The sequence below is a fragment of the Diadema setosum genome, chromosome 2 (genome assembly GCF_964275005.1).
Source record: "Diadema setosum chromosome 2, eeDiaSeto1, whole genome shotgun sequence".
Lineage (NCBI taxonomy): Eukaryota > Metazoa > Echinodermata > Echinoidea > Diadematoida > Diadematidae > Diadema > Diadema setosum.
The window spans coordinates 47,297,344-47,320,552 of NC_092686.1; the positions used below are offsets into that span (position 1 = coordinate 47,297,344).

Here is a 23,209-nt window from a genome sequence, read left to right on the forward strand (position 1 = left end):
TTAGCTTTCTCACCAATTGAACTTGATTTGATCTGCCACGCATGATATCGCTGTATGTTCTATTAATTCTATCAAATTATTTGATTGGCGTGTTTGTTTTTTATGCAGAGTATTACAGGTAAGAATAGTCACTAATTCATTGAAGTTCATATTATTCTTTGTACGATTATGGCGTGTTAGTTGTTTTGTATTTTCATATTTATGATAATATCACGTGTGTATCTGATTCTGACCACGAAAATATGGCGACTATCTAAATGCGGAGTATGTACTGTAAAACTAATGTCTCCTGCCAGTATAGACAAACTAATTTCTAGTCTATCCCCGCTTGAAATGGAATCTTAAAAAAAAAAAAAAACACACACAAAAAAACGAAGTTCGACTTTCAGCAGATTTCAACCGTTTTGTATAGTGAATGATACAATAATGATTGTATCTCATGGAAGAAAACTAGTCTCCTTGCCTGAATTTTAGCTGCTTCCTTTTCAAGCTTGCGGGAAAGAAATAGCTGAACATCAATCGCAATCATAAGGAGAGGCACATCCTTAAAAATAAACATAGGAGTACTGAGACATACTACTAAATAAAAACGGGCCTCTTTGATGTTCTGCAACATTACGACCATGTGCGTAATTTAAGGGTTTTTAGTACACGCAAAGAATACGATCTCAAAAGACGACTATCGCTAATTAACTTCATTTTGAACCCCCGCCTACAATGGGTTCTCAGGTTCTATCTAGGTATTGGTACTTGCTAAACGCATCCTCTTTAGTTTCCATGGACAACAACTACATGGGAGGAGAATGGAAGCAATCAACGCCCTCGCTAAAAGACGCTTCTCGTAAGACGTATTGCGTGCCCGCCTATGCTACAATAGGTACTCAGGTTCGATTTAGGTATTGGTACTTGCTAAACGCATCCTCTATAGTTTCCATTGACAACAACGTGGGAGAAGAATGGAAGCGATCAACGCTCTCGCTATAGACGCTTTTCGTAATACGCATTGCGTGCCTTTTTTCTTTCTACTGTTTCCTATTGTTTGTGAGTTAAAAACTTGCGGCAAACTACACCGCAGCCGACACACAACGCGTACCGACTCATTCATGCGGCGGCAGCGGCACGGACACAAACGTACCGAAGTTTACGTCGGACGACCGTATTGGTCAGAATCGTTAATGATAGACCTGTCCTGCGATTGGTTAATTATCTTACACACCCAAGCTATCGCCTTATACGGTAGTGCGTGCGATGGAGCGTAAACGCCGTCGCTAAGCAGGACTGTTGTATTGTTTCGTCCCGCGAAAGAAACAGGTTGTGAGCTTGAACCTACCCTGAACTTTGAGAGCGATTTTCTCCGTTATTTAGAAAAAGGACTGACATCGTAAGCGTAGTTAATATTCGTTTTTATGATCTACAGGGATGTCGAAATGAGTTGTATTACATATCAGTGTAAAGCTTAGAGTCTGTAGAATTCACATATAGGCATAACTACGATTTCATTTTTTGCGACTTTTGACTCATTCCGACGGAGCGCCACACAAATATTACGATGTACTCACATAGTGAGAAGTAGTTTGATGAAAAATATGATACTTGTCATCTTGTAGGATTACTTGAAAAGTATAGAATAATCTGATGCATTGAATGCCTACTCCAGTGTCGCTATACCCCACGTGGTTACACAGCCGGGACTGGTCCGTGTGTTGACTGGACAACCACGAAACGATCGAATCGCACATTTTCCATCACAGATTGGAAAACATGGTGTAAATTCTGCAAAACCAGAAGGGTTTTCATCCGATGTGTATAGTCAACAACACATATGCAGCTTTCCAGTCATTTTCAAGTCCAGATCCTGGTTAGGTTTTCACGATTTGATTGCATACGAAGATTACCGAAGTTGAGCTGTCATTTCATCGTGTGTAGTGTTCATCACAAGAGCTTTCGTCTTTACAATGTACATGTATGTCAAATTCTGATGAAACTTGCTAACCTTTTGTTTGCTAGCTTATGTGTAGATCAACTTTGTTATAGAGTGATATGTACTTTGTTGACTCTGAAATTATTATCTTGATGTTATTAGCTCTTATTTATTTATATATTTTTTTGCAACAAGGAAATACTTAAGAGAAAAATACTGAAAATACTGAAGGGAAATTTACAGTTTTGTACTGAATATCTTGTTGCTTTTCAGAAACTGATGCTCAAACCATCTTTTTGTATGAATATAAATGTTGCACCAATGTGAAGCTGTCTATGTAGAGAGTAAAATGTACATATACTGTATAAGCTGTTGTTTTCGTGAGAGTTTAAATTTTGCAAATTTAACAACACACAAAAATATCTCCATATGCTAGGGTAACAATGCTTTTACTATTGCCTTAGTGTCAACTTGCAAAAACAACATCTGGCAGGAAATGTCTCTGACCTTCTCATTCATGCGCAAAAATAACGACTTATACAGTAGCAAGAACTTTGAAAATGAGCCAAAAACTTATTCTCAAAGACCTGTAAACAGAATCCAAGTGATCACTGACTCTGTCATATTTTGAAATCATGATGTGATTCATGCAAGTTTACAATCAATTAATAGCAGCATCACAGTGAGTGTGAATACATAAACAGGGTGGTCCACGAGGGGTTTCAGCATGACGCTGCAACATCCTCAAATCTTGGGCAACATCCTCGAAAGCCAGCAACATATCGTGCAACATCCTCAAGAATTTGTAACAAGCTTAAACTAAAATATATTCAAACATGTGAAAAACATGTGCAAAACATAAAGAAACATCAAACTACCTAGTACCTAGAAATTTGTGTGCAAAACATGTGAGAGAACATTGAATGTAAGCAGGACAAAGAGAGATACATGTAAGCTGCGAAATATTGCTTACTACATCCTCGTGATGTGTGCTCCGCGCACATACAGTTTCTGCAATATTCTTAGATTCCGAGCTTGCAGCATGCTCAAATTTCAAGATGTGGACCACCCTGATAAGTAAAGCTCAGTGATGTAATTGTTATTTTATACTTGTAAAAGTGGAAATTTTCGTGGTGTTGAAATTTTCGCGCATTTCGCGCAACCAGAAACTAGCGCAAAAATGAAAGCACGCAAATATTTTTGCTTGCCATATGTTCCTGTGCGTGATGTCTTGATTCCACTGAATTAAAAATAGGCAAAACTCTTCTTACCTGGCCAAGCGCGAAAAATTAGTATCGCGACAATATCCACTTTTACAGTAGATCATACACAGCTTAGAATCAAAAAGATCTTATGATCATGTGCTTTGAATGTTGATTGTGGACATGTTCATTCTGATGTACAAATTTGTAGGAAGCTTAACCAAGTGAATTAAGGAGTGTGTTTGTTTTGGGGGTTTTTTTTGTGTGTGTATTGTAGCTCTACACAAATTTGATTTCCAGGGTATTGGAACACTTTTATTTAATTTAAAACTTGCATAAGGAAAGAAATAAAAGACGTACAGCTGTAAGAGTGAGAGCAGGACTAGCACTAGCAGGTTCCTGAAGGAGTTTGAGGGAGCTGGGAAATATCCATTTCAAGGCATTCAACATCCTTGTTTAATTAATTGGTAACATGTACAGGATCCAACATATCCAAGAGATCCACCAAGCTCCTCTTGCAGCACTTTGGGAATATTCTTTAATCTGGTATTAACTCATGTCTCATGTTAGTGCAAGACTGTCATTGCCTTAATCCTTCATCATCATGCCAAATGGATTTGGATTTCTGGCACTCAAGGTCTCTGAACCCAGACAAGGAAGTTGTAGGGATAACGGGGTCACCTCTTTCCTCTGCTTGCTTACATATTTCAAACTTTAGAAGTGTAGCTTGTGTCAGGATATCTGATGACTTTACAGTCTAGGTCCAATTTACCCCTGTTGGAGATTGTTCAGGTTTATAAAAGCAGCGAATCAGTAAATATCTGAGCATTGGACATATGTTGCATCTAGAAAAAGAGAAAGAGGATTAACCTTTGGAATTTGTGTATCCATTATGCTATATTTGAGACTTTTCATTTTTGCAACCTGGGTCTCCTGAACAATTTTGTCTAGATATTCTTGTCATTTTTTATACTGTACATGTATTTCACAAAGTCTTACTGTTTAATCCCCCTCAAAATTCATAAAAGTTTTGAACCCGATGCTTTTTGGGATTTGTAAAGAACATCACATAGGCTGCTTTTATCATCTTTCCCTTATTTGAACATGTTTCAGTACCACCCACTATCAAAATGACAAGGCCTTCCTCTCAATTTGAGATAGAGATGATAAATGCAACAACTTGAGAATCGCAAACTGAAAGGCCTTTGCATGCACTGCGTAGCGCACTGTTTGACGCGATTAGCAGAGATTATGTAGTTGGCGTGTGTAGGTCCAAGCAATAAACATGTTCAAAATAACTTAGGATTTATCATCTGTGCAGAAACGCATTTCTTGTGCAAACACGTTTGAGATCGCACTTTTTTTTTTTGCGCTTTAAGCCCATTATCAAAATAGCTTTGAGTTTATCATCAATTCAATTCCAGGTTTTATTTTTACATCTGCTCAAAGCTCCCTGAAAGTTGTTTGGAAACCTTAATTCTACGCCAGAAGTGAGTTTGGTGATAAACACTATCTCAGGATTATAGAAATCACTATTTTTTATATCTGGTGTTTTATATTTTCATTTGAAGTATTTGAAGTAAAATGTAAATGATTTGGATTGTAACGTTAAGGAGTGCTGTGCTGTATATAAACTCCCTTGAACCCCTGCAAACAAATGGCATGATTGGCCTGGGCATCTTGCCATACCGATTCATTCATCAGTGTGTATAGAAACATTACACCATTTTGTGACACAAAGTCATGTAGACATTTCCTAAAAAAAGAACAGCACATTGCACAATACAAGCAGAATATCTCATTACCTTTTTTTTTGTTAGACTACACACTTCACTGCACACACTTTACCCACACTCTGGAATGCCGTGTATTTTAGAGCAGGACGAGGAATGTTGAAATTCCTCAATTGTAAAAGCATGCTACCTACACGCTTATCACATCATGTTTTCTGTGAGTCATTTGGGATAAAATAACATCTGCCCTGTCTCCGTGCAATGTAGTGGGCTTGGAACTTGGCACTGTTTGGGATAGATATTACACCACACATGGACGTGTGTCACGGTGTGTGTATACTTGCATACAATGTAGACATGTTGTAGGTGCCTGTCACTTTGTAGTATGATCATGGTGGTATGCAAATGAGCTGCTTCAGTTACAGAACAGTTGAGTTGAGTAGCATTGAGTGACAGACTAGGCTTTGTGTCCGACTGAAATATGAGCGGAGAGGAGAAAAATTGTGTTTTGTATAACAACGACAAAAACAACAACAGCAAAGACTCTGGGGTCTATACAGTGTACTTCAATCAATCAAAATTTAGTGTGTAGCATATAAAAGCTAATTGTCCCCGCCAAACGAGTTCGAGCAGGGGACTATGAAACGGGCTCCGTACGTGTGTGTGTCCGTGTGTCCGTCCGTCCGTGTGTCCGTCCGTCCGTGCGTCCGTGTGTGCGTCCGTGTGTGATCAAAATGTTCAAAATGCTACTCCTTCGCCATTTCTAACCCGATTTTGATTCTGTTTGCTTTATATGATAGCACTACATGGGAGCTTTGAAACTTCTATACAGAATTTCAGTTGTGACCTTTGACCTTGACCTTTGACCTATATTGTACATTTTGCTTCAAAATGCTACTCCTTCGCCATTTCTAACCCGATTTTGATTCCGTTTGCCTTATATGATGGCACTAGGTGAGGGCTTCAAAACTTCTACACAGAATTTTGACCTTTGACTTCTTTGACCTTTGACCTTGATTTTTGACCTATATTGTACATTGCCTACAAAATGCTACTCCTTCGCCATTTGTAACCCGATTTTGATTCCGTTTGCTTTATGTGATGGCACTAGGTGAGGGCTTCAAAACTTCTACACAGAATTTTGACCTTTGACTTCTTTGACCTTTGACCTTGATTTTTGACCTGTATTGTACATTTTCCTACCAAATGCTACTCCCTCGCCATTTCTAACCCGATTTCGATTCCGATTGCTTTATGTGATGGAACTAGGTGAGGACTTCAAAACTTTTACACAGAATTTTGACCTTTGACTTCTTTGACCTTTGACCTTGATTTTTTTACCTATATTGTACATTGGCTACAAAATGCTACTCCTTCGTCATTTCTAACCCGATTTCGATTCCGTTTGCTTTATGTGATGGCACTAGGTGAGGGCTTCAAAACTTCTACATAGAATTTTGACCTTTGACCTCTTTGACCTTTGACCTTCATCTTTTTACCTATATTGTACATTTTTGCTACTGAATGCTACTTCCGGCGGGGACATATATTACGCACCGCGTAATTTCTACTTTTCCTTGTTGAATCTGGATGTGTTTGACTTTTTATGACTTGAAAATTTTGATAGTTAACTTTGATGCTGTAGTTACCAAGCATTTGTCCTCTTAAATTCTGATCTGATGTGACAATGTTTTTAATTCTCTACTTAGTGCTACTACATTGTATCGTACTTAATGTCCGTCTTTGTTGAATAATGATACCATAATACTGGATTGTGTAACAAGTCTAGTCTAGGTTTACCATCTTTAGCACAATATGGTAACAACCCTGGACAATTGTGAATAACATACATTGTTTATAGTCAATTACTTTTGATCTCTGGGAATAATTTGTGTAGTTAGGCATACCGACAACAATAACAGCAGGGACAGTGATGATGATATCCTGGTATCTTTGTGTGTAGACCTGTATTGACTGAACAATGCCAAGGGTATATTGTGGTCACTGTTTAACACCTGTGTGTCTTTACAATCCTGAGAGCCATGACTATAAAGGGAGTGTGAAAAAAAAAGCCCTCAAACAGACACTGTTATGCACTGTAGGTCAAGGTAGATCAACTGCATGTACAGGGCCTGCATAATTACTCTGTACTGTCGTGTGTGCACCTACCTCATGCCTTCATTCCACTATCCAAACCAGGGGTCTGTTCGCTAGTGCTGCAATCACCTGTGTGTGACAGTTTAATTCTATAGGATCCATTTTCTCCCGTTCTTAATTGGCATCCAGCTTAATATTGCAGAGGGAACTTAATCATTTCAGCCAATTTGTGTCATATTAGTAGCCGGCATGGTTCTATGTGCTGAATTGCTGTTTAGATCTCGCTTAGAATGTACTTGTATGAAACCAGAAGACACTACACTGTTGTAGATTCACTAATGTGTACAGTATGCTTGATTTTGGAGTCAGGGTAATCATTTTGTACTCTATATTGGGTTGCTTTTATCATGCTTCGTGCAAGATTATTTGTCACCGGTTATTTTGTAGATAGCTCTAATCAAAAGGGGTAAAATTTTAGCAACTACAAACGTGTAGGGATCAATTTGCAACTAACCAGAATATACATCAGACTGATGTCAGAATCATCAAACTGATATCAAAATCTTAGGACTGAATGAGAGGTGTTGGTGAACAATGAAGACTGGTGAATCACCCTATATTGCAGGAACATGTTGTATAGAGGGCACATCGAGCAGAGGAAAAACCTGTCTCAGGCTGTACAGAGTCACCTGTTCTCGCGAGGAAATACAATATTGATTCCAAGGAGCTGGGTTCTGTGTGTGGTTCACCTGCTCTTTAATAATTACATACAGAAGTAACCAGTGCAACAGAGTTGTGTGTTCCTCTCTCATCACACTACACTGTACATTGTACTGTGGAAAATCCTAAGTGTGCAAGCTGTGTGTGTTTCCAACACTTCAGATACAAAATTACAAGCACCACATTCTCTAACATGAATTGGGGGGGGGGGGGGGGGGGGGAGAGAAGAGAGAAATTCCTAGAAATTTGGCTACACCGCAAGTGAGGAGTTCTATGCAATTGATATTGTAGTCACATTCACAGGCCTGCCAAATTTGAGATTCCAGTGGGGTGACATAATTGATTCACTGATATTTACAAGGTACTTAGGTAAAAACAAACAAAAATAAAACAAAAACAAACAAAAACAAAAACCAAAAGGGACACCTCTTGTGTTGTCTTGCTGTAGTTATTATGTCAGTTATGGTCAAAATGCAACATGTTGTGTATAACATAATCTTTTCAATATATGAATGCCACTTGAGTCTTTCTTGTTGCTGAAGGCAGGGGCATTCATATGAATGAATGTGGAGGACATCGATTCAAGGGCCATGTTTCCTTAAAGTTTGAAGGTTAGGGACTCAATAACACTGAGCACAAGTGTCGAGAGTAAATACAACAGGTTCCCACTTGTCTTCACAAGGGACAGTAGGGAATTGACACGCACGCAACTGCTGCTCTGTAGGAAATGAAGCCTGTTTGGATGTGTGTACAAATAGTAACATGCCCAGGGTAACCTGACCGTATGAGTCACGTATTTAAAAGTGCTTATGTCGATCTGGCCGCTTTCAGACGTGGTTTGTATTCGTATTCATTCTTGTAGCATGTGGATTGTACACACGACGTAGAAGATTTTAATATTCTCTCAGCATACAGATAGCACGTATGGGAGCGTTCAGACTGTGCCCCTGGTTTACGATAAGTGCGGAGTGCAATGGAAGCTAATTGATATGCATGAGTGGTGTGTGGTTGGACCTGTGGAAAGCTTAGCACACTGTGTTGATGACATTGAAATGTTGTCATGATTTTTATGCCTCCGCCACGAAGTGGTGCCGGAGGCATTATGTTTTCGGGTTGTCCGTCCGTACGTCCGTCCGCTTTCGTTTACGCGATAACTTGAGTAATATTTACTGGAATTTTACCAAACTTGGTCAAGTATGAAGTATGATGGGGCAATTATTTGATTAGATTTTGGGTGAAATCGGCTGAAGGTCAAAGGTCAAGGTCAAATCATGAAATTGTATCCGTTTACGCGATAACTCAAGACTGGATGGAGCAAATTTCACCAAACTTTGTTGGAGGATGATGTATGATGGGACAATTACTTGATTAGTTTTTCAGTGAAATTGGACAGAGGTCAAAGGTCAAAGATCAAGGTCAAATCCTAAAATTTATCTGTTTACGTGATAACTCAAAAATGGATGAAGCAGCTTTCACCAAACTTGGTCCAAGGATGATGTATGATGGGACAATTAGTTGAGTAGATTTTAGTGACATTGGCAAGAGGTCAAAGGTCAAAAGGTCAAGGTCAAATGCTACAAATGTTGCAATTTCCCCCATATCTATGCAATGCCCAAAGGTATTTTCTTGAAACTTGGTGTGGACATGTACTACTGCGTAAAGATTCTCCAGAGAGAGTTTCATGTCATAAGGTCAAAGGTCAAAAGGTCAAAGGTTAGGTGAAAATGTTGCAATATCACTTTTCTTGCAAATGGTAAATGTATCTTTGTGGAATTTGGTACATATGCATGTACTGTCTGGCAGGGATTATCTAGGGAATTTAGGGGTCATGGGTCAATAGTCAGGGGTCAAAGGTCAAGGTCAACTCCTAAAAATTTTACTATTTCCCTCATATACTAGTATATGCAATGCTTGTATTATTAGTTTCAAAACTTAATACATGCATTACCTAATGGAGATTCTCCGGGAAATTTCCAGCCAGAAGGTCAAAGGTTAAGGGTCAAAGGCCAGGTTTCAATGCCCCCCCCCCCAAAAAAAAAAAAAAAAAAAAAAAGCACACACACACACACACAAAAAATCTATTTTGTACCATCATCACACTCTTTCTTCATATCTTCGAAATTACTCAATGCATAAACTTCCCCAAAATTCCCCAAATATGTGTACCTGCACTCTTAGAAAATTATAGCAAACCCAGTTCAAGACATTTCTGACAAACATGTCATTTCAATATTTGGCAGTTATGTGAAACTGTCATGGATCACACATTGTGAAGACATTGTACTATACGCCTATTGGGAGAATCATGCATTATGGCGGAGGCATCAGTCGCCATAGCGACATTTCTAGTTTTTTTTTTTTTTTTGTGGATAAATTGTAGTCATATCAACCCGTCATCACAAGCTGAGAATAAGCCCAATATCTTGCTTTATGTATAGTATCAATGTAAGACCATTGGGACATTCGTTGAATGTACTATTATTGTATCAATGATGCCCAAACTATCATACAGCATTACAGTGAAAGAACATTCAGATACACCAAAATTAATATGAGTGAATTCACATCAAAAGAAAACTGTGCAATCTTGGATCCTTGCGATTTGCTCTGTTTGAATGCACAACGAGAGCCCGGTGCACTACGTACAGCTGTACGTAAAATGCTTGCATTTGCAGTGTGCATGTGATCAAGCATATTGACTGACAGCGTGCTAGCGTATAGCTCTCAGCACTCTTTGTATCTCTCCATCTCAGATTTTGCACATTCTCTCGTTTTGAAATTCATAAAACGTCAAATGACAGTGATCTAATTTTAAGTATCATATAAAACACTGATGTATATTTTTTTTATTCATGCAATGGACAGAATATTTCATTTGGTGAAAGATGAAATCATTGATCTATTCAACTCAGCTGCACCTCATTGAATGGATCATTTCATCTTTCACCACATCAAACATTCTGTCCATTGCACTCATAAACATTCATTTTTTTTTTTTTTTTTGCTTACTAATAGACTATGAATGGTTAATTCTGCATTTTTTTAATCAATAGGCCTTGTCCTCTTGCTCCTGTGTATTTGTGAATATGTACCACAAAGATCAGTAGAGCAAACTGTGCTCCATGAAAATAAAGCTAATGATTACAGCAAGAGAATTCATAGAGATCTGGCATCTTCAGTTCCAGTTTGAATCTTACTGTGGTGTACTTGTAGCAAACTTGTCATACAAAGTGTTGTCTACCATGTGAGTTACAGTATGTATGTACATTATGTATCAGAAAATACATCCCAAGGAAAAGGTAGCTGCTCAGGAATGTAGCGAAGCCTAAAAAAGCATACTTTGCTTTGTGAAAATTTTATCGAAAGTTGACAAAACTGAAGAAGGAAATGGGTACTTGAATATCAGGGAGTCTCCTGTGATGGTATAGTACACTTGTAGAGGGCATATTATCAAACCAGCCAATTGTATGGTTGTGCCATTGTTTGTGTAGAAATCCTTAGATTGCATGGACACATGAAGTGCTTTCACTTTTAGCTTTTATATCTTTTCCTAATAACTTTTGTATTTCCATGTACAACTGTACTCCAGAGCGAGATTTCCATGACACTACTCAAGGCATAACATCTTAGTTTTGATACAGCTGCCAAGACAAAGTCAATATTTTTATGCAAATTCTTCAAAATACTATAATTCCTTGACTCACTTTGACCAGGGCAGTCTTCCAGAGCTGCTTCTGTACATACGAGTATCAGTCTAAAGTTAATATTTGTTTTCTGACAAACTCCTGTAATGTGTTGGTCAGATAGGGTGTTCAGATGGAAAAAAAAAAATACTAGGATGGTACAGCTATACCAAAACGGTATAGCTATACGATGAATCTATACGTCTGAATGCTGACTACCGAAATGATGTACGATAGCGAAACGACGGTCAGAGCATTGTTTTGAACTAGAACTCAATAACAAGTCAGCATTCCGTTATGCATCTGAATGTATGGCGACCATGGAATGGTATAACTGTGCGGGGCTTAATTGGAGCGCGCACGAAAGGTGACCCCATGGCTGTCAGTCATGACCATAACAGCATTTGCAGTGGGAAACTGCACATCTATACGTTTTCCAGAATGGTCGAGATTAGCATCTGAACGGTCTGTCAGCTATACGATGATTCTGTAAACGTTGTTTCTTTATTGAGCTTTGGTATAAACTGGCTTGGGTCTGAACAGGGGGTTTATGACTTCTTCTTTTTTTTTTACCCAACAAAGAAGTTGATATACATATAAAAAAATGTGACAGTTTAGTCATTATATCCAAAGTTGTATGTCATTTCTACTACACATGTACATATTTTTCTTTGCTGTTGATAATTGATGTTATTAGTATGTACTGTACATGGTCTATTTTCTATTTTGTTAAGGCATGGATATGTGTAAAATCAAATTGTAAATTGTCCATGAAACTGATAGAGACTAAAAAGTAAGAATGAAAAAAGGCAACCGAGCACAACAAAGGGGTCAAATTGTGGAGAAGCTTGAACCTCTGTTGTGTTATGTGCGTCTGTATTTACTTCAGCTTTTGTCCCCAAAAATCCAAATTAGACAAACCAGCTTCTCATGAAGATTACATGGGTACAAGAATTGTATTGTAGCAAAATGGGAACTTGATATTTGACATACAATCTCACTTGTGCGCTCATTGGATTGCATCACCATGATCTAATGCGTGCGTAGCTTGTTTCCTCCACTCTCATATCGTGTATGTCCTGATTTTCATGCGAGTAAAATTTCTTGCTGAGGGGCTAAACACATATTCGTAGGTTGTTTAAAGGACAAGTTCACCTTCATAGACATGTGGGTTGAGTGAATGCAGCATTATTAGTAGAGCACATTACTGAGAGTTTGAGGAAAATTGGACAATGCGTTCAAAAGTTACGGCTGGATGAGAAGACTACTATACCTTGTGATGTCACATGAGTACAACGATATAAAGAAACTCTAAAGAAAATTCAACATATTTTCACTTTTCTCACATAACAAAAGAATACTCGACTTCTCTCTTTCAGAAGGCAAGGGGAATAACATTTCCCTTAACATATGTCAGTAACGAGACGAAGAAATGTGCACTTTATTCAAAAAACAAAGTTTTTTTGAAATTCTCTTTTTATTTTCCTTATACCGTTGTATGCATGTGACATCACACACTGTAGTAGTCTTCTCATTCAGCAGTGATTGCACAGATGCTTTAAAAATTCATAACTTCTGAACGGATTGTCAGATTTTCCCCAAACTTTCACTGATGTGTTCTACTAATATTGCTGCATTCACTCAATCCACATGTATATATGAAGGTGGATGTCGTTTAATTTGTCCTGTGCAATAACTTATCCGTATGTTTTCATCCTGCTCACAACCCCCCCCCCCCCCCAGAATTTGATAATCATGTGACATCTCAATGCGTGAAAATCGATATACAACTGTACTAGTACACGCAAACAATCATACGACCTGCACAGAAAGCTACTAGCTTACGAGTGTACACGCATGCACTCAAATGAATACTAGGACACACATGTACCAAGGTATTATAGAGTGGTATATTGTCAGTTGATGAAGCACAGTTGATGGTTTAACCCGTTCAAAATGCAAGCTTTGCAGACTTTAGAATTTGTGCTAGCCAAAAGTAGCACCGAAAAGGTGAACATTAATGTACAGTGAATATTTTTGCATTACAGTATAAGAAAATGGAAATAGTACATACTAATTAAAAGTAAGGGCAGTAACTGAGGAAAAACTGGAGAAACTACAAGTGAAAAGCTAGCAGCATCTGTTTCTTCCCCTGTGTGGATATTGCATTATTAGTATTCCTTGGGAAGGTCAGCATTTTTCAGAACATCAAGCATTGTGGCAGGACTAAAGTCTCTTTCAGCAAGACACAGAAAAACGGTGTCATGGCACCATAAATTTGCAAGGTATCATCCATCGATATTCCTTGCACTGGAATTTCATTTGTCTCAGTTTTGGGACAAATGTAACTTAGGTTTTTATCTTCTTTATTTATCACATCTATTTTCTTCAGGGGTTTACCTGCATATCTCCTACATGTAGATTTAAGTTCACTCTCCTCGGAAATAATGTATGCAGGTCTAGAACCCTAGATTACTGCAAAATGGGAGAGAATTTCACATTTTATCTGACCTCTAAAAAGCTTATAAATTTTTTTATGACTTCTTACACTATATCGATGTAGATTTTGATTCATCCAGGTAGTATGCTAAAAGCGTGCAAATTTAATTTGTTCGACTGGACTGACTGTTCGACTGGACTTGTGAAAATCATAAGTCATGAAACTGTTCTCTCCGTGATTTTCACAAGTAAGTCCAGTCGAACAGATTTAATTTGCATGCTTTCATATGACTTCTTTTTTATAACTCAAGAAATTTGTATGCAGAGTGAAAAAAGACAGAGAAGAATAAATTATATCTTGATATCATGGTACATTGTATAATCTGGATACCTTTTTGAGTGAGCTGATTCGTCAACTTCAAGGCAGAGTAAGCAGATTCTATCATTTATCTATCTATTTAACTAGTTTAAATACAAATGGGGCTCAGGAAGCTGCAATTAGGTACTGTAAACCATGTTATGTGCACTCAAATCTTGTTATAGATGAATATGACACTAGCATGTGATAGAAACACTTTTGATGCCATATATTTCATGCACTTTAACAGTATCATCATGGCAGTGCACAACGCTATGGCCCGTAATTTACCCAACGTTTGAAAAGCTGTAGTTTTGGTATCAGAATGTTTTTCTGTCATCTCAGTTTGGTTTTTGTAATGTGCTGTGAATTACATTACATAGAAACGACGAGTTGTAGTCATTCATAATAGGGTTTAAGCCTGGTCCAGAGACTATCTACTTCCCCATAAATTGCTTCATTTTTGCCTGTGTGTTAATTATACTGCAATTCGTCCATAATGCAGGCATTTATAGGCGACTCTACATTGTAACCTATGCTCCGTGTCGACTCAACTTTGTATGTTCTGATAAGCGTTGGGAGTAGATACCAGTACTAATGCAAACAGCATCTTGCATTATCAAGAAAATTTCTTGCTGCCGCACTTCCCATTTACATTGTTGTGGACAGAAATATCCATAACTGCATATGTGCCACCTGATCTACGAATCCTGCAGAAATAGGCAATTCCTGTCTTTGTGGCACCCCGTAAGTGGAAGGAAATCGAATGTATTTTATGAGTTCAAAGAGCAGTGTTATCCTTGTTCCTGTAAATTCACAGCATACATGTAGTATGATGTATTAAATATTATGGAAAGGAAGTTATGTTCTGCTCTTCCACAGCTATTCTATGGCAATATAGTAGCAATTATTTGTTGGATCATGCATTGCTTTCTTGTGTAGGCTGTAAAGCAAAATGAAATTGAATATCAAAATTGATTGGCTAACTTCATTTTTTGTCAACATTTTTTACGGTCAACAGAAATGTTTGTCATGCAGGGCCAGGTACATTGTAGGGTACCTATCTTGCCTATCTGCCCTGAGCAAGTAAAAGTCACAGTTGGGCAGGTAAAATGGAATGCGACTTGCTTATTAAAAGTGTGGGGCCCTGACCTCAATATACATTTGAGCAAGTACATGTAGAAGATATACTTTGAACACAGAAATACCATATTTTATTCACAGTACATTAATTTTAATGGATTTCACGCTGCCTTTGGCTACATTATAGCATGAAATCTTAAACCAGCAAAAATATTTTTTTATGCACATATTCGTCAGCTGATATATACTGCTACAGTAGTTGTGTGTGTATGAGTGTATGTATGTGTGTGTGTGTGTTCAAGTATTCATGTCAGTGTGTGTATAATGCTACTGAGCAGGCTATTCTTTTGAAGTGATCATCTGTGTATATACTGGTACATAAATTTTCATGCATGGAAATGTCAAATCACATTCTGTCTTTGTTGTTAATCGCATGAAAGATTATGAGTAAGCAATTGTGCACTGCTCATGAAAATTTAATTGTGCAAGTATTAAGTCATTAACAACTAGAGAAGCACTCTGAGAGCGCAGACCTCCACCAAGTATGCAGCTCATTTCCACCACTGATCTTGTTCTTCCATAGAGATTTCCACCCATACGTACTTACAGCATTGTGTGCCGAGAGTCGCCCGATTTCCCAATATAGAAACCTTTGTTACGTCATAAACCCTCAGCTGCACGGCGCGCCTCGCCCTAGCAGAAACTAGAGCACGCACCTTAGTGCGCTCATGCAAACGTCAAATACGTGCAGCCTGAACTCCCAAGTTCATTGACCCTACCTGCCAAAATATCAAAAATCCTTCGTAAATTCCCCCAAAATTCTCAGATCACTACCAAAAGTTAATCGTTTGTTACTTGTGTCATTCTCAACCTTTCCTGCAAGTTTCATCCCAATCCGTTAACTACTTTTTGAGTTATTTTGCACACGGACAAACTAACTAACGAACAAACAAACCAACGGTAACGAAAACATAATCTCCTCCCTTGGCGGAGGTAATTAGCATGCAACAGTCAAGTGTAATTACATATGTGCAAATGATGAGCATTGCATTCCAGACTCGTGTAAAATAATGATGTTTTGTCAATCAAAGGGTTGATACATGTTATAGGTATTACTGTTCAAAATGTGATATTTTACTTACAATATTTGACATACCCCAGTAGTTTTGGCCCTTAATAAGAGGCAAGGATATTATGTTTGTTCTTCTTTTGCAGAAATGAAAAGCTTCAATGCCGAGTTCTTCAGAACAGTCCCCTGAAGAGGAATCCACCATGAGGAAAGATTATCCGTCTCAGTGAAAAGTCAGTCATTATTCAAGAAAAAGGGCAAATTTCAGCTTCAGGCTCACACAGACGGTCAGCAAGGTAACTCGGCCAAAGAAGAATTAGCATGCAGCCAACAGGCAGATAAAACTTTCTGTGTTGTCCAGCTTTGTCAGTTTGCAAGATGTGTGTCGACTAGCTGGTCCTCCAAGAACCTCAGCCCAGAGTTGGATTTTTTGCCATTCGCACCCAGAGTTCGTCCACTATCCCGTCCAGCAGTAGCCATCACTTGTAATCGATGGTCACTATGACGGCGAAAGCTGTCTTCAAGTGTCACCCAAGCTCCCACCACTTTGACGAGAGGCACATACGGCTGAGCGAGCCCGTCAAGATCGGGCGATCTGTTGCCAAGGCCCGCCCCGCCCTTGACAACGGGATTTTTGACTGCAAGGTCCTTTCACGGAACCACGCCCTTATTTGGTACGACAGCGACTCTTCAAAGGTGAGTTTTGCAGGTAGACATGCTACATGTACATTACACTATCACAGTCCCTAGGTGCTGAAGGTTGCGCTTATCACATCAGAGTTACCAGTATGTTGAATTCTTGACTTCATTGCAGCTGATGAGGAGTATGTAAAGAATTCTTAAGAATTCTAAAAATGGTTACAAGCAAATGCTCTGTCTCTTCTTGCCCGCAGAAGGAGTACATTTACAAACAATTTTCTTGTGATCCTATATGGTCAAATACCATGATGTGCTTTGCTATTTTTAGTTAACCCTAAAAAGACTGGGCTATTTTGGTAGCTGGAAAGACTGGGGGGGGGGGGCCTAAAGGGCCCCCCTTAAGATCTCGGCCGTGGATCGCGCGATCGCCACGGAAATTTGCACAATGGTAGTGTGCGATGTAATCTACAAGATCGTATATTTAAATTTTACAAAATAGTCTTCTTTTATTTTATTTTGATTAATTATGCTAATTTATGCGAGAAATCAGACTCTTTGATCTAAATCAGTAAATAAAGCTCCAAAAGTGCTCATTTTTTGTCTAATTATTCTTTGTGGCATTCTTAGCAAATGTACTTGAAAAAAATTCGGTATCAAAATTAATTTCTTATTTATTTTATTGTTTTATGAATTTCTTATGTATTTCTTTGTTTTTTCAACCTTTTGTTTTTGTTTTTTTTTTTAACAAAATTTGTGGCAGACACTTTTTGAAGCATAATACTCCTAAAACAAATTAATTTTAGCCATTGAGAGTAAAAATAAGCATATTTATATGAACCATGTGAAAAAACTCAATTTGCATTGACTTTGTACACAAAATCACATTTTTGAGCCATTTTCGGCCTCACGTGTATGTACAAAAAGTTATGTAACTTCAGAACCGTACCCCCGGGCATCACAAATTTGGTGTCAAAATGTGCGGGAAACTCGAAAGAAAAAAGTCATAGAGCATCGCGGCGAGAGCATTGCGTGTTGCAGAGTAATCGTGCAAAATGTCGAGGGGGGGGGCCTTTTAGGCCCCCCCCCCAGTCTTTTTAGGGTTAAAATTGAAAAATAGTAATCACAATAACCAACTGTCTGAGCAGTATTTTCAGGAATATAAAAAGCCAAGCATGATTTTGATGTAAAGAAATATTTGTGGCCAATAGAGATTTATGTTGGGCATTATTAAGATTCTGAAACTGAGGCTGTGTGGGTCGTTTATGGTAGAGCTCTGTATTGCATTCGAAGTTTGCAGGATAATGTTGAGTTATGAGCACCATATGGCCCTCGCAAATCACAAACTGAATTCATTTATCACTTCAATAATAAGAGTGAATATAGTTGTCGTCTGTTAATCAGTACATTGTACAATCATACTTACATTTCACGTGGAAACAAATAAAATATTTGTTTAATGTCTGTTACACAAAAATGGAAAAAAGTTTACCATAATGCAGAACTTATGAAGCCTCTATACAGCACCTACCTGTACATGTGTATCTTTTAAGATGCTAACTTCATTTTTAAAGATTAAAGAAATAGCATCAAGTGTACTCTGTGGAGCTTTGGTCCGTGTTTCAGAAATCCTTTGTATTGAGTTGCAGAGGTAAGGTATGTTTTGGATGAATGAGATTCATGCAACAATATTGATATAACCTTGAGCTTGGAAGTTCTTTGGATGTTGTTTCTGCTTACACAGAGGGTTATGTTGGTAAAAACAATGCATCAGCGAAATGGATGTTGCAGGTCAAGAAAATGATGTACTCCTCTTCATTAGGGTGTGGTATTAATACCGGATGTGTGTTCACATTGTATAGATATCTATGAAGTCCAGTGCAAATAGCTGACATGTGTAACTCATTCAAAAGCAGTATAAAAGGTTGCTTCCATTCTCTTTCCTGGCTGGCTGAAAACAATGCAGTTCTACCTGCAAGACACCAAGAGTAGCAATGGCACATTCGTCAATAGCAACCGCCTCAGCCGAGGGTCCGAGGAGAGCCCTGCCCAGGAGATTTGCTCCGGAGACATCGTCCAGTTTGGAGTGGACGTCATGGAGAATTCGAGGAGAGGAGTCGGTGAGTTTTTTTCCCTTTTATTTGCTCTAATGTCACTGGAAGCCGTTGTTCTGTAGCAAACCACTGGAAATTCTGCAATCTTCTAGAGTTGTAGACAAGTTGCAAAAATGCATTACAGCAAGAAGAAACCACATGGCAAGAGCTTACTCCTTGAAGATAGGTTGTGTCAGCATTTCTGATCTCTACCTTTAACTCAAGCACTCTCACTTGTTCTGGGTGAGAGTTTTCAAAGGTTATGATACCTGCTGTGTTCCTGTCTGTAAAATGTTAATGTGATAGATCTGCTCTAAAGTGCAGTCTCACAAACTTCAAAGTTAGCTACTCATCATCAGCCCATGCCTAGGTAGAATGTCACAGAAATGGCAGAGGTATTTTGTCAAATTTTGCGACACTGAAAATGACCCTGTCAGAATTCTGGAACATAGACTGTGTGAAGTAATGCCCTTTCTCAGCTGGTTATTGCTATTACAGTACCAGTATCACACGTTTAGCCCCCAAGCATTTTGCCTCTTTAATGAAGGCTGCCTTGAATTAGGATGAGCACACAACATGATTATTTTCATGTATATATCCTCTAGTGAGGTTACCTAACAAAGATTAGGAGGGGATTCTGCTCTCCTTTCCTTGTGTATGACGAGAGAATGGTATGGTGAACTTTTTTAGGCATTTATTCAAAACATTCACAGAGAGAGAGGGATGCAAAATTCGAAATGGATGCATTTTCTTTTCATGTCATTCTTACTTTACAAATGTTGTGTAGAACCATTGAATAAAATCTGTTCCATTGCTCAAACTTGTGAAGAGGTTCAGAATCTAGCATTTCTGTGTTTGATGGATTTATTCTATTGGGCAATATAATTCAAATGGTACAGTTGTAGTTGTACACATGGTATTCTTGTTAAAGTACTGCTTTACAATGAGAAGTAACCATCAACTTGGTTGCATTTAAATGTCTTTGATTAACCTTACTGCCAACTAGCACAAATCAACAATGTCTGTGGATTAAAAAAAAAATTGTCTCTATGTGCGGTAAATCATGCATCATTACAGTTTTGCAGCCACATCATGGTTTACATAGTGACTAGAGCAGTCTCCTTAGATAAGCTGAAATACAGGTTGCATTGATTGTGAAATTCCCACCAAAAGTGATAGAATCCTACCCACTATCGAAACCTAAGGTCTTGTCAAAACTTTCAGTCATATGAAGATTTCATCTGTTAAATCAGTAATATGTTAAAATTAATGGATATCCTTCACCTACACATGTATATTGCTGGCAGAATTTTCAAGATTTTGAAAGGAATTTTTAAAAAGTATTAGCAGCAGTATGAGTAGTTCAACAAGTGTATTGTCACCGTGATGGGACAAAATCATCCTGAAATTTCTTAGTGGACAATACTTCAAAGTTTTTCGTTGGGGACAAGAGTTATGAGTGATTGGATTTAGTGTGCAACACACATGAATTACTTTATTGATTCCATGAGTAGGATTCTGAGCATAGTAGTTCTGCATCTTAGAAACACTTTAAATGGTCTGTCACCTTTGTCATTGCTGCACTCTGAGAAACAGATTAGTATCATTGAATGTTGTATCAAATGAGGAACTTCATGTAGATCATGGTCAGTGCTTTTGGATATGAGAGTTCGTAGTCAGATTTAAAAAAAAGAAAAAAAAAGAAGAAAAAGAAGAAAGAAAAAATGAGCAGAACCAGTATTAACAGTCCAAATCAACATACCAGTTTGCTGAATCTGCAGGTGTTAATTTCCCCCTCAACTTCCAGCCATGAACTATTTCATTCACTAATGCCTTTTGCAACTTTATTTGTCTGTGTGGAACAATTGGTTTTGACCATGCCCATTACTGATAGTCAAACCACAAATGAGTCATTTTGATTGTCATGGACAGCCTGTGTTTTGTTTTGCAAGTGAACTAGAAAAGCTAATATGAATACAGGTGTATGCCAGACATTTTAGGAGAATATAGGATTGTATTTTCTTTTTGAATCTTACATAATTTATGTACTTGTACAGTTGTATACCGGTATTACCATGTGATATTTATATCTATAACTCGGTCTGTAAATAGTGAATTTCATCATTCATCTGTTGCCATTCTGTTTATTTCAGCTGCACATGTATGAAATGAAGATCAGAAGTGCCCTCACATTTTCATACTGCCCCATATTGAGTTTTTTCACCTACATGGCTGTATAGGCATAACATTACAAATTGCTCCTTTGACTTGTCTACACTACAGTGTAGTTCGTTACAGTGTAGAGTGCATAGAGTGTAGTGCATGTACAAATGTACCAGTGTTTTGTTGTGAGATTCAGTAGTGCTGGAACCATTTACAATATGTGCTGTGCAAGGTCAATCAGATACCAGTTGATGTACACATGGACCTACGTAGGTCCATGATGTACATGGCATGTGTCTCCAGTTGTCCCTAATGGCAAGTCATTATTTACTCATAACATGAATTATAATCAATGTTGTTTGGTTTGCAGTACCTTTGCTGATTTGATGCAGGTTGGAAAAACACTAATGCAGCTACTGTCTATGTCTAGCAAGCATCCCATTAGTGCGCAGAATACTACTCTTGAAAGTTGTGATTTGTAGTTTTGGTTTGTAGAAATTTTTTCTGTACCTACAGTTGTGATTATTGACGACATCCAATATTATTTCTTCTGCCTGGTTACTTGTTCATCACAATTATAGTACAGTACTATGTACTATCTATACATGTGACAGAAGTTGTTTGAGGGAAAAATAGTATTGAAACATGTAGTACAATGTATATTATCCATGGAAGATCAGAATTTTGGATGGAGTCATTTACATTCTTGTCATACTGACAGCTGAAGTATTATTAAGAATTTTCCGGAGAAGGTTAGCGTCTCACACTGAGATACACATTTAGATAGTGAAAGCAGTTGTACATAATTTCTTCATGACATCAAGGTATTGGTATTCACAGGTATTCACTGCTACATGACATTTCACATGGTTTGGCCAGCTGTATGTAATGTGGCAAGTTTGCCAAATTAACGCGACTTCAAATGGCACTTGTGCGGCACACGTGCACACCCACAACTGAAAGGTCGACACTCAAGATGTGTCCGTGACCTCATCATGTCGTCATCCCAAAATGTGACGCTTCGCTGATGTCTTCCTGCGTCAGTGAATGCCCCAGGAGTGTGTCAGCGAATGATGGTACCGAGAGTCTTTGAGAGCATTGGTCAACATGGGTTAGGGTGACAGGGAAGAGTGTGCATGCTACACACTCGACTCAGGTTGACATTTCAGGAAGTCATATCATCTATGATTTCAAGCACTGGCCTGCAGATATGTAATGAAGCAAACCACTGGTTTTAATTTTCATTTTTATTAGTCTTTTTGCATTATTACAGGAGAGGGTAGAAAGCAAGAGAGGGAGAGATAGAGGGAAAAAACGATTCACATTTCATTGAATCTATCGGAGAGGACACATGATTACTGCTGCGATGTAAATTAGTCACCATTGTTGCAGTGACATGGGTTTGATGTTATCACAAATAACTCAATATGGCCTGACCTACATTGTATGTTTATCGTAGTCTTGTAGTCATATCTGTAAGGAAAATGTTACTGATTTAATCTCTCAGTGTTGTTGTGATTTGACCCGACAGTGAGTATCTGTAGACATGTATTGTGACGAAATGATAGAATTAGAGATCAGGGAATCGTGTTTCTTACCAGCATCTCACTCGACACAATTCCAATGCTCACAGGGCCCAGAGGTATTTGTACTGCACAGCAATGCAGGAATGTGTGAGAGCCTGTAAAAGCCCAAAGCTCTGTGTTTGTCATCAAAGCCTTTAGCCTTGGTCCTGCAGTAGGGATGCCCTATCACCATTCATTCATCGTATTAGTGAGCGGAGAGTTTTTGTGGAGCTAGTCTTCTCAATAATTCAGTAACATATCATGTCAGCAGCAGTGGCACGGTTTCCTTTCTTTTTTAACCAGGGTTCTACAATATGTGACTTTTATTGAAGGAGGGCACATGATCCAGTGAAGATTTTGTTTCGTACACAGTGCTGTTTCTATGTTCTTGTGTGTTTATATGTACATATAATTTACATACCGTACATATATACTTGATTCTACTAC

The 23,209-nt window shown here is 38.2% G+C and overlaps 1 protein-coding gene across 1 annotated transcript in view; it reads left to right on the forward strand.

The window, feature by feature from the left end:
• The window catches only part of LOC140245834 (uncharacterized), a 66,810-nt gene that overhangs the window by 12,453 nt on the left and 31,148 nt on the right, over positions 1 to 23,209 (forward strand). The window contains exons 2-3 of the mRNA XM_072325336.1: positions 16,452 to 17,001; positions 18,908 to 19,061. Of these exons, the coding sequence (XP_072181437.1) occupies positions 16,798 to 17,001; positions 18,908 to 19,061 (358 nt within the window). The 5' untranslated portion in view covers positions 16,452 to 16,797. The remainder of the gene's footprint in view (positions 1 to 16,451; positions 17,002 to 18,907; positions 19,062 to 23,209) is intronic.